Source organism: Carcharodon carcharias, chromosome 3 (assembly GCF_017639515.1).
Source record: "Carcharodon carcharias isolate sCarCar2 chromosome 3, sCarCar2.pri, whole genome shotgun sequence".
Taxonomy (NCBI): domain Eukaryota; kingdom Metazoa; phylum Chordata; class Chondrichthyes; order Lamniformes; family Lamnidae; genus Carcharodon; species Carcharodon carcharias.
In genome coordinates this window covers 205,125,906-205,137,940 of record NC_054469.1, presented here as the reverse complement: position 1 = coordinate 205,137,940, position 12,035 = coordinate 205,125,906, and the positions used below count along the sequence as shown (strand labels likewise).

General features: G+C 46.2%; 1 protein-coding gene across 6 annotated transcripts in view; it reads right to left on the bottom strand.

Moving 5' to 3' along the window:
• Positions 1-12,035, bottom strand: part of LOC121275928 (E3 ubiquitin-protein ligase znrf2-like) — a 189,933-nt gene that overhangs the window by 39,083 nt on the left and 138,815 nt on the right. The window contains exon 3 of one of the 6 annotated variants that reach the window (XM_041183788.1): positions 4,896-5,029. The exons of the other annotated variants lie outside the window; for them this stretch is intronic. Within the exon in view, the coding sequence (XP_041039722.1) occupies positions 4,911-5,029 (119 nt within the window). The 3' untranslated portion in view covers positions 4,896-4,910. Of the gene's footprint in view, positions 1-4,895; positions 5,030-12,035 lie in introns of those variants that run through there. 6 annotated transcript variants of the gene reach the window in all.

Genomic DNA, 12,035 nt, shown 5'->3' with positions numbered 1-12,035 from the left:
CCTGAGAGAGAGAGAGCGAGCATGCGAATGCGAGAGAGCAAATGCGAGAGAGAGCGCGAGTGTATGCGTACCCGTGTGTTCTGGAAGTCTAGGTGCCAGACTTGGAAACTTAGGAGAATTGGAGTGAATTCCTGGAAGCAGTGACACACCTTGGTTTGGTTCCAGGAGTATTGAATTACCACTCGTGAAATCATAATGTATAAAGGGATTCTTGGTTAAAATTTAAAGTGGAACGGGAAGTGTTCTGTTTGGAATTTTGGTTTAAAGTAATAAAAACTTATGTGATCGTGTTAAGTCGTAGTGCTCACTTTGTTTTGTCCTTTGTCACAGAACTTGCGCTTAAAATGCGAAATCTTGTTGCATGGTCTTTTCAGTTAATAACTGGGAATTAGAATTTCTTTTCAAAAGTTACCAGTCTCGACCGAGATTGTAACGACACCCTGTCCCTTGTGCTCTCCTCCAAGCCCAGGAAAATTTTCACCCCAAGTATTTGTGTAAATCCCTTTTGAAAGTTACTATTGAATCTGTTTTCATCAGTTTCAGGCTGTGCATTTCAGATCATCATAATGTGCTGTGTAAAATAAAAATCTCTATTTCAAAACCTTTCATGATTTTGAACATCTCTATTAAATTTCCTCTTAACTTTCTCTGCTCTATGGAGAGAAACCAGAGCTCCTGCAGCCTCTCCACGTAACTGAAGTCCCCCATCCCTGGTACCATTTTAGTAAATCTCCTGTGTACCCTCCCTAAAGCATCAACATCTTTCCTAAATTGTGGTGCCCAGAATTGGACACAATACTCCAAGTGCGATCTAACTAGAGATTTAGAAAGTTTTAGTGCAACTTCTTTGTCTTTTTCACGGTATCTCCTGTCACTGAACAGGAACAGGGCACCCACTCCACCCACTGGCGCATGCGCATTCTGCCCGTCGCTGACGCCATTGTTGTGCACCCATTGTCTGTTGAAAGCTCGCCATCCACTTGCTGTCTCCTGCTTGCCCCCCCCCCCAATTCATGACCCCTTGCTGCCTCTTACTCGCCCCACCTTGCTTGCTGCCCCACTTGCCTCCCTGTCGGCACCCTGCACCTGATCCCTCTCACTGTCCCCCTAACCACCTCGCTCACCGTGAGCGAGGCATCGAGGACTCAGGAGGGGACTGGCGAGCACGGTGGCGAGGTTTTGGGAGCAGGGTGGCAAGAGGGGCAGCGAGCAAAGCAGCAAATGTAGCGGCAGGCATGGTGGCTAGCAAAGTAGCGAGTGAAGAGGCTAGTGAGGCAGTGAGCAGGGTAGCAAGCAAGGTGCTCAACAGGATTCAATGGGCAGCCAAAACAATGTTCTTTGATGCAGGCAGCTACCTGCAGCATTACTGGCAGTGACGTCACAGGCACCGCGACTCCATGTGCAAACAGCGTGTTCCCTGCAGTTGTGGTGTCAGCAATAGCAGTGGCCTTTTTTGACTCTTAAGGGTGGAATCGTCCCAGGTTTGCTCTCGGCGCAGTAGAGGGCGGGAAAAAGAATGTTTTACCTGCCGGCAGCAATGGCGGCTTCTCACACCACATTGCCCCAAACCCGCCTCATTAATCACGCATTCCCGGGAAACACCGTTTCGCTAGCGGGTAGCCTCCGATTCACCTGCCATGCTGTCACCTCATCGCTTTCTCAAGCCGGGCACCATATTCAAAGTGCAGCCGCGCGCACACCTCTCAGTGCTTCAAGCCCAGGACCTGGCCCCGATAGGTAAGAAGACTGCAGCACCCTGACTCAGTGACGTAATCCTGGGATGCCTTCTGGACACCGTTGGAGCCCGCCATGATGTCCTCTACCCCTGCTCTGGCCACAAGGGGCCCAGTAGTGTCACCACTCCAGCTTGGGAGGTGGTGGCAGAGGTGGTCAGTACCAATGCTGCACAGAAGAGATTGGCCATCCAGCGCAGAAAATGGATGAATGATCTCATTGTGCTGCCAGGGTAAAGCAATCATTTTGTCACACTAAACTCACACACTCACAAACCCTATACACAGTCACTGGCATCTCACTCACTGCCAGCTCAAGGGACATCACCACTCACTCTCTCACACATCTCCATCTGGCCCTATCTCCTCTGGAGGCTGCCCCCTCAGCCCTCACCCTCTTGAGGCCACTTGCACGGATGAACATCCTGGGATACCCCTCCTTCCCCAGCAATGTTCTAGCCCTGCAGCCTCTTCCCTTGCCTGAGGCCAATTCTCCCACTTCCCTGCAGCCACTGAAAAGCCACCCCCCACCTTCCAGCTGGTTTCATAAGTAGAGACGTCCCCATGAGCCCCTCCTACAAGTGATATGGTGCTACCTGCAAAGCCTGGCACTGATGACCACGAGTGCTGCCCGAAGAAAGGTAGGCAAACAAATCTCTAAGTCCGGAGCGAAATGCGGCTTGCCGAATGCACGCGCTTATGTTCAGCTGTGAAATAAGCGGTGGATGATCCAGCGTCGGGGGGGATGATTCCCAGTGGGCTGGGCTCATAATGATATGCAGATGTCTTACAATAGAGTCCCCGATGTTACAATGGAGTCCCTGACCTGCAGTGGCAGGAAACACGGCCCGCCATTGACGGGCAGAATGGGCGATGGCAAACTGGTTTCACAACGTCGAGAAACTGATTTTTGGCCTTCTTGCCATATTGTCTGCTCATGCTGCCAAACATGCCCGCCACCAACGGACATGGAAAATTCCGTCCTAAACCTCCACGTATAAAGTCAGGGATCCCATTGGCTGTTTAATAACCTTCTCAACTTTTCTTACCATCCACAGCTCCCTCTGCTCCTGCAGCCTCTTTCAAATTGTTACATTACATCCTCTATCCTCACTCTTCCACCAAAACGCATTACACATTCCTGTTTTAAATTACACCTGTCATGCATCTGGCACAATTCACCAGCCTATATTCACCTACCTGTTACTATCTTTCTTGGTGTTTACAACATTTCTGAGTTTTGTGTCACATGCAAATCTTGAAATTATGCCCTGTATACCCAAGTCCAGGTCATTAACATCTATCAAAAAGATCAGTGGTTATAGTACCAATACCTGGGGGTCATAACTCAATGGGCAGAATTTTCTGCCTGTCAGAAGCGGTCCCCACCGCCATTTTACATGGGCGGGCTAATTAAGGCCTGCCCAGCGTGAAGTCCAATGGGAAGTGCTATGCGCTCCCTGTGCAGCGGGGGAGATTCCCCAAAAGCGAGAGTGCGCTCTTTCGCTCATGCGCACTAAAGAGCACACACCTCCCTGAGGCTAAATGTTGCCTCAGGGAGATCGCTTACACTTTGAAAAATATGTAAAATAGAGAAAAAAGAATTCCCTAACATGTTCCCCTCATGTGAGATGGGACATGTTCATAATTTACATAATAACTTTATTAAACTTTTTAAAACCCTACGTGAAACATCATCCCACCGGTGGATGAGGTTTCATGTTTTTTCTATTTGCCACTGGGGCTCCTGGCCTGCTCCCCAACCTTAAGGTGGGACGGGCAGGTCCTTTAATTATATAATTGATCCTGTCAATGGCCTCAATTAGCCATTGACAGGTCGACGGGCACACAGCTGATTTTGCTGTGCCCTCGCCTTCCTGAAAATTTAAATGGGGCGGGGTGACGTCGGGGGTTCCGCCCACTGTCATCCCGCATCATTTTACGTGTCGGCGAGCAGGCCCCGCCCCCTGCTCGCTGACGGCAAAATTCTGCCCAATAGCTGAAAAACAACCACTCACAAGTATTCCCTGCGTTCTGTCTTTCTGACATTTTTATTTCAGCCATCGACAGCCCCTTTTAATACCATGGGCTTCAATTTTGCTAGCAAGTTTATGATGTGGCACTTCATCAAACATCTCAATAGCATAAGTAATTTTAACATATATCACACCAAGTGATGGTATGGTGTAACGTCCTGAAATGTAACAGCGTACAATGCCCGAAATAACATCCCACTTTCATTGTCAGCTGGCAGTGAGCGAGTCAAGCCTGCAGCAGACACAGAGCACCAATGAATGAGTCACTAAAACAGATGGCAACAAGTTGCAAAAATAAATGACGGTGATAGAGACATTACTAAAAGCAAATTTCAAGCGAGAAAGTTTCACCAATAAAAGCTTTCGGGGCTGTGGAAAGAGCAGGGAAGTGGGATTAATTGAATAGCTCTTGCAAAGAGCCAGCACAGGCACATTGGGATCAAATGCCTCTTTCGATGCTGTGAGATTCTATGGTTATATAAAATGAAGCTGTAAATTACAGTAAATTACTTTGCAGCCAGATCTTAATCTACCAAATGGGCCAAGAGAGGAACCAAAGCTGCAGAAAACTCTGCTTTTTAACTATAAATAGTCGCCTAAAAAGTGCTGCAGTAGGCAAAATTGGGCCCATCATTGAGCCACAGGAAATATTCAGATCAATAATAAAAAAGATTTAGGGCAGAAGCGTCCCAAATTTGCACTAGGTGCAGTAGCAAGCCTGAGAAAAGCATTTTCCCACCGGCTTTCGCACCGTATTGTTCCCTTCCCGATGCATCCCACCTAATTAATAATGCATTCATGGGAAACAGGCCAGATCACTGGCGGGGATGGGGCTCGGATTTGGCCGCCTGTGACCTCAGTGCTTCCTCGTTCCAGGCAGCATATTTAAAGCACACCAGAGTGCAGTCTATTTCATGTCCACAGACCAGGGCTGCTACAAGCAACAGATGGCCCCCAAAGCAAAAGGTGACAGCAGCCCCCAAATTTAGTGCACTTCTGTGGGGCGCCTGCTGAACATAGTGGAATTAAAAACAAAAAAACTGCGGATGCTGAAAATCCAAAACAAAAACAGAATTACCTGGAAAAACTCAGCAGGTCTGGCAGCATCGGCGGAGAAGAAAAGAGTTGACGTTTCGAGTCCTCATGACCCTTCAACAGAACTAGGTGAATCCAAGGAAGGGGTGACATAGTGGAAGGCTGTCACGATGTTCTCTACCCCCACTCTGACCACAGGAGGTCCACCAGAGTCACTAATCTGGCCTGGAAAGCAGAGGTAGCGGAGGTCAGTACCAATGGAGCCCAGAGGTCAGCCATCCAGTGCAGAAAGAGGATGAATGCTCTCATCTGTTCCACCAGGGTAAGTCAGCCACCTCATTACTCTCAACTCACACATTCCCAAACCCATCACACACCCACAGGGATCTCACATCTCAAGGGACAACACCACTAACTCTCACACACACCCCACATCTCATTTGGCTCATATCCTTTGGAGATCGCGTCGTCATCCCAACCCATGGCTCCGTTCACCACATAGACATTCCACACAGTGCTACGTGTCCTCCTCAAGTTTGTTTTCATGCAGGAGAAGTTGGCTCACAACAGCAGAGATCCCAGACCAGGGGTGAAGTGGCCTACATTAGGCCAGTCACTCACTTTGAGGAGTGTGACATTGCGCTGGCTGGCAAGGATGTGGGCCATGCCTGTGGTGACAGTGAGGTCGGTGGGGGTCTTGCACCAGATCACCCCTCTCTCATTCCAATTGTGAATGCTCTCTCTCCTGTTTTTGACTCTGTTGCCTTGCACTACTTATCTCTACTTTGATTCGCAGGGAGCTCTGCCAAGCGACTGATGCCCTCAGCCAGCCAGTCCCTCATTGCCAATGAAAAATACACCTCCTTCATTGAAAAGCAGGAAATAAGCAGCCTGGAAGATTGGTCACAGGGCTTACCCACACCCTCCACCAGTGCAAACCTCGCTGACATACCTCGGTGGGACCTTGATCTAGAGCAGGCTCGGGTTCACAATGTGGTGATCACCGCATGGACACTTGTCCACAGCAGGAGGCAGGTTCAGACGAGCTCCCAAGCACTTGGAGGAATGCAGGGGAAGAGGCATCTGTGAGGTCCGAGTCGGGTGTTGAGCCTCTGGATTCAGATTTCCAACTCATCGTGGAGAGTCAGAAGGTGGGGGAACAAAAAGCAGAGCTGCTGGAAGCCTCCAGCAGAGAGGCACGTGAGTCGGAGGAATCTGTCTGATTGTTCTCTGATAAAGTGGTGCCCACATGTGCTCACATAGATTTCTCCATGGGGAGGATGGTGGACACCATGGAGACCTTGGTCCAGCAGAACACAGAGGTGCACGCAGACCTACAGTCCATCGCGGTAGCCATTGGTGAGTTCCTGCAAAGGCAACGTGAAGGTGAAACGGCCCTCCAGAAATGTGGAATCCAACGTGCACGCAACAAGCTCCCATGAACAGCAATGTGATAATGATCAGGTAATCTGTTTTAGTGATCTTCATTGGGAGATAAATATTCGACACAACTCTCCTCCTCTTTGAAAAAATACCATGGGATATTTAATGCCCTCCTAACACCATGGAACACAGGTTGAAACTAAAAGATAAAATAACTGCTAGATTTAATCATGGGGAAATAAGAACAACCCAGAAACTGAGCAAAACAACACAGAAATAGGCCACATGGATAAAACTGTTGACTGGGCAGTTTAACGTACATTAGATGAAACATTAAGCATGTTAAATGAGGGGCAGCCAATGCAGAAAAACTGAAGCTGGTGATAAGTAGGGAGAATGGTGTGTTGTGGTGCGCATCATTACAGGTGTGGAAAATTGGATCTTGAATATTTAATTAAGATAGCAGGGGCAGTTGAGATACACATGGAAAAGAATGAACTGGACAAGAAAACAATTACTAAGGAGAGAGGGAGAAACCAATACATATTTGATCTCTCCAGAGCAGAAAGCACCTCTGGATCGAAAGCCATATACCTTTCAATTGCTCTTTTCTTTTATATTTGTTCATGGGATGTGGGCATCGCTGGCAAGGCAAGAATGTATTTCCCATTTCTAATTTTCCTTGAGAAGTTGTTGGGAAGCCACCTTCTCGAACTGCTGCAGCCCTTGTGCTGTAGGCACATGCACTGTCAGGAAGTTATAATAATTTTCATAATGTTATTGGAATTTATTGTGAAGTGGAGTAATTGTGGGGTCTGTGTCTATGGGGTATGTGTGTGTGTGTGTGTGTGTGTGTGTGTGTGTGTGCGCGCGCGTGTGTGTATCTTAATTGAATTAAAGGCAGCTGGTCTGAAGGATTTGATGTATCAGAAGATAAGCTAGGTTTCAAATGTTAAGTAGGTAAACATGGGAGAGGTTTTAGAATGTAAGGCATAAAGGGAACATTTGCATTTTTAAATAAACCAGACTATCTTGCATTCAAAAGGAGGGGTGAAATGTTTCACCTAGCCAGGACAAGTTAAGAAACAGTGAGCAGGATATTGAGTTTGGCGAGCGGGGGTGTGGGGCCCGCTCGCCGAAGCATAAAATGATGCGGGATGATGTCGGGCGGAACTCCCGGTGTCACCCCACGTCATTTCCATTTTCAGGTCGGCGGGGGCACAACCGAATCAGCTGTGCGCCCGTCGACATGTCAATGGCCAATTGAGGCCATTTAAAAACTAATTGAAGTACTTAAAGGACGTGCCCCTAAGACCTTAAGGTTGGCGGGCAGGCCAGGGGCCCTGGCGGGCTTCAGAAAAAGCGTGAAACTTCATCCATGGGCGGGATGAGGTTTCATGTAGGTTTTTAAAAATTTAATAAAAGTTTAATTAAAAGTGATGGCTATGTCTCAACTCTTGTGAGAGTGTCACATGAGGGGATATGTCAGGGAAATTTTATTTTTCTATATTTCACATTTTTGAATTTGGTGCCGATCTCCCTGAGGCAGCACTTAGCCTCAGGGAGATGAGTGCGCTCTTTTGTGCGCATGCATGAAAGAGCGCACTCTCGGTTTAGGTAATCTGCACCCCCCTCCCCCAAACAGGGAGCACATAGAGCTTCCTGGTGGATGTCACGAAGGGCAGGCCTTAATTGGCCCACCCATGTAAAATGGTGGTAAAATGATCGGGGGCACCGATCAGAGAGGTACACCTGCACATGCCCGCTCCTGAACATCCCCCTCAACAGCGAGAAAATTTTTCCCAGTGAGTTTATTTTTCCCAAAGGTTACTGTAAAATTGGTACTATGACAGATTTTTACTATTAGCGAGTTAAAGTTTAAAGACATAATGAAACAATGGAACTTTGCATTCAAAGGAGAAAATATGTATAAAGGAGAGAAGGCTGTGTGGAAGGGAAGGCATGCTAAGATCTAATACATGTGAAAAGTCTCCAGCATCTAAGCCTCAAGCTACTGTCTACAAGGAACCTCGCCGATGGGAAAGTGATGCGGGATGACATTGGGAGGAACCCCGACGTCATCCCGTCCCATTTAAATATTCAGGAAAGTGGGCAGACAGCGAAATCAGCTGTCTGTCCGCTGACCTGTCAATGGTCAATTGAGGCCATTGACAGGATAATTAAGGTAACTAAAGGCCCTGCCCATCCAACCTTAAGGCTGGCGGGCAGGCCAATAGCCCTAGCGGGCTTCTGAAAATACATGAAACCTCATCCACTGGCAGGATGAGTTTTCCTGTCCATTCTAAAAATCTTAAATAAACATTATGTGAGATTTATTAACATGTCCCATCTCATGTGACATTGTCACATGAGGGGGACATGTTAATATTTTTTTATTTTTCTATTTTGACACTTTGAAGCACTGTCAGTGATCTCCCTGAGACAGCACTTAGTCTCAGGGAGCAGTGCGCTCTTTGACAGCTGGGGAATCTCTCCTCCCTCCCACACAGGAAGTGCATAGCGCTTCCCGTTGGGCAGACCACTGGGCGGGCCTTAATTGACCCGCCCACTTAAAATGGCAGCGGGGCCCGCTTCGGCGGCGGAATTCGGCTGCCTGTCCGCCACTGAGCCGGTGGGGCCCACCAGCCAACCTAGGGCAAAATTCTGCCCTATGTGACTTACTGTTGCCTTAACAAAAATGTAACTTTGAGTTAGATTAATTAGGGGATTTAGGAGTTATCATGGTAGTAATTTGTAGAACTATGTATGTACTTAAAACCATTTCTTCTGTTAATAAAGCTCTAATTTAGTTTTGTAAGACACCTATAAGACTCAGTGGTCTTATTACTACTGAATTCAAGGCACGCATCTTGAACTCTATAGAAATTGCAAAATAACTGTGTCAGTTGTTTCAAGTTTCCCTTTGGGATTTGAGCAGCTCAGCATTTATCATTGGCTGTGCCATAACATGCTCAGTGCTCTGTAGACATCAACAGCTGCTGGTGTATGTTTCCGTGGGAATAGGTGCCTCATCCAAGCAGTCGCTCTTCTTGTGTGACAGTGAGTTTTGGCAGACTATTTCATCAAGAGGAATACTGCAGTCAAAGCCAATTCTGTCCTCAATGTGTATTAAATCTGTCTCTGTGGCTTTCAGTTCTACATGACTCAGAGGATCCGCATGGTTTGCTTTTTGATCCATTCTCAGTAATGTAATCCAATCTTTGTATATCTTTATTGGGATGTGGCAAGCTAGTATTTTTTGCCCAGCTCTAGTTGGCCCAAGAGCTTCAAGTCAACAAGAGCCACATGTTGGCCTGGAGAAGGTAAGAATAGTAGGTTCCTTTCCCTGAAGGGCATTAGTGAACCTTTGGATTTCCCAATAATCCCAATAGCTTCCATCATCATTTTGTGTTGCTAGCCCACAACTTGACAGCTTTATTTGAATTGTGTGATTTGGACACATGACCTCTCCGACAGAGTTGTACCATAACTGAAAGGTGACCATATCTTCATAGGGGTGAGATTTATCAGAGCGGTCAACACCACCAACAATTAAAACTTATATTTATATTGCACGTGTAATGCAGTAAAACGTTAAAGGAACTTCACACAAGTGTTCGCAAACAAAATTTGACATCGAGTCACAAAAGGAGATATTAGGGCAGGCAACCAATCTCAAGGAGCACCTTAAAGGTGGAGAAAGAGGAAGAGAGATGGAAAGCTTGAGAGAAGGAATTCCGGAGCTTAGGTCTTGGCAGCTGAAAACATAGTTGCCCAACATGGAGCAATTAAAATCCAGGATGCTCAAGAGGCCAGAATTGGAGGAACATGGATATCTTAGACAGATATAGAGCTGGAGGAGATTACAGAGAAAGGAAGTCGAGAAGCTAAGGAGGATTTGAAAACAGGATGAGAATTTTCCAATCAGAGCGTTGCTTAACTGGAAGCCAGTGTAGGTCAGCGAGCACAAAGGTGATGAGTGATTGGGACTCGGGTGCGAATTCGGACACAGGTAGCAGAATTCTGGATGACCTCCAGCTTATGGAGCATTGAACATGGGACACCAGCCAGGAAGCCAAGGGAACTCATGCCAGCAAAGGTAATCAATTTCAGGGGAGAAAAATGGAGTGGGAATATGGGACAATTTGTACATAGTAGACTGATGTCAAAATATACTTTCCCTCAATGTCAAAAGTTTGCTTGCTGAGTTAGGCCAACAGTAAAATGTGGGTGATGGATTATAATGCATAGTGCACTGCAGTCAAGCAATTCTGCTGAAGATCCTAAACTGGGCAAAGCTGACTCATGATGCAATGGGCTGTTTTGACCATTAATATTTCACTGTTGCTCTTTCTAGTCTTTATCAGCGGATCACATAATTCTCACAACTTAACATTACATCTCAGTTCATTCTCCTGTTGCTGCATAAGACAAAAACTAGAATCATTTATTTCCACTGTATTAATGACATTTATCCTAATTTAATCAGACTGTTATTCAGCATATCACTTACAGTTTTTGGGTATCAAGTTCATTCTTTATCTCAATTGCCTTTTCTTAAGCTCTTAATCTTTTTTTAATCCAGTTAAATCATTGAGTGTGTTTTTTTAAGCAATCAAATTACTAAAAAAAGATGTAAAGCAATTGCTCATGTGGTTACTATTGACCGATGACTGTGCTTAGCTCTCTATAGATAGGTATGCTTTGAACTTTACCTCATGCTCCCCAAGGTCCCTACAAAGGTCTTGAGTTTAATTTTTTTCTTAAATATTCGTTCATTGGATCTGGGCATCTCTGGCTAGGCCAGTATTTATTCCCCATCCCTAATTGCCCTTGAGAAGATGGTGGTGAGCTGCCTTCTTGAACCACTGGAGTCCATACAGTATAGTTACAGCCACAGAGCTGTTAGAAAGAGTTCCAGGATTTTGACCTGGCCACAGAGAAGGAATGGCAATATAGTTCCAAGTCAGGATGGTGTGTGACTTGGAAGGCAACTTGGAGGTGGTGGTGTTCCCATGTATCTGCTGCCCTTGTCATACTAGGTGATAGAGGTCGCAGGTTTGGAAGGTGCTATCAAAGGAGCCTTGGTGAGTTTCTGCAGTGCATCTTGTACACACTGCTGCTACCATGCATCGATGGTGGAGGGAGTGAATGTTTCAGGTGGTGGGTAGGTGTCAATCAAACAGGCTGCTTTGTCAAGCAGGTGTCTTTGTTCTGGATGGTGCCAAGCTTCCTGAGTGTTGTTGGAGCTACACTCATCCAGGCAAGTGGGGAGTATTCCATCACATTCCTGATTTGCGCCTTGTGCCTTCTCAGGCAACGAGTTAACAGGTCAAAGGTAGCGTGCATAACCAAGTGAAGAACAAGATATAATTGCATGGTTATCTCAAGATCCAGAAAGGCCCATTTCTTCCGGGTCGATGATCATCACCCCCCAGAGTTGTGTCCGTACCCCTTTGCTCAAATCCACTCCTAAGGTTGGGACTCAATGGTTGAATGTCAACATTGTCTGCCGAGAATAAATCTTGCCCTTCAAACTTGTATTGCTCAGGAAGCATGGTTCCTGCAAAATACAGACACTGAGTTCTCCTCCCTTGGGTTAGGCCTTGCATATGTCTGAGCTTAAAAAGTCACAGGTTACTTGGACACTGACAGGTATCGGTTTAGGTTGATTAAAAAAAGGTGTTTTTCAAAGGCTGATTTGCATAAAAAAGGAACGAATTCTTACAATGTAAATACTTCTGTGTATTACTGAGGTAAACATTAAAAAAATTGTTCACACTTGAATAATAGTAATTTTGCAGTCAGCAGTGAAGCAACAGTGCTCGCCACTGACCTTGAAAAAATT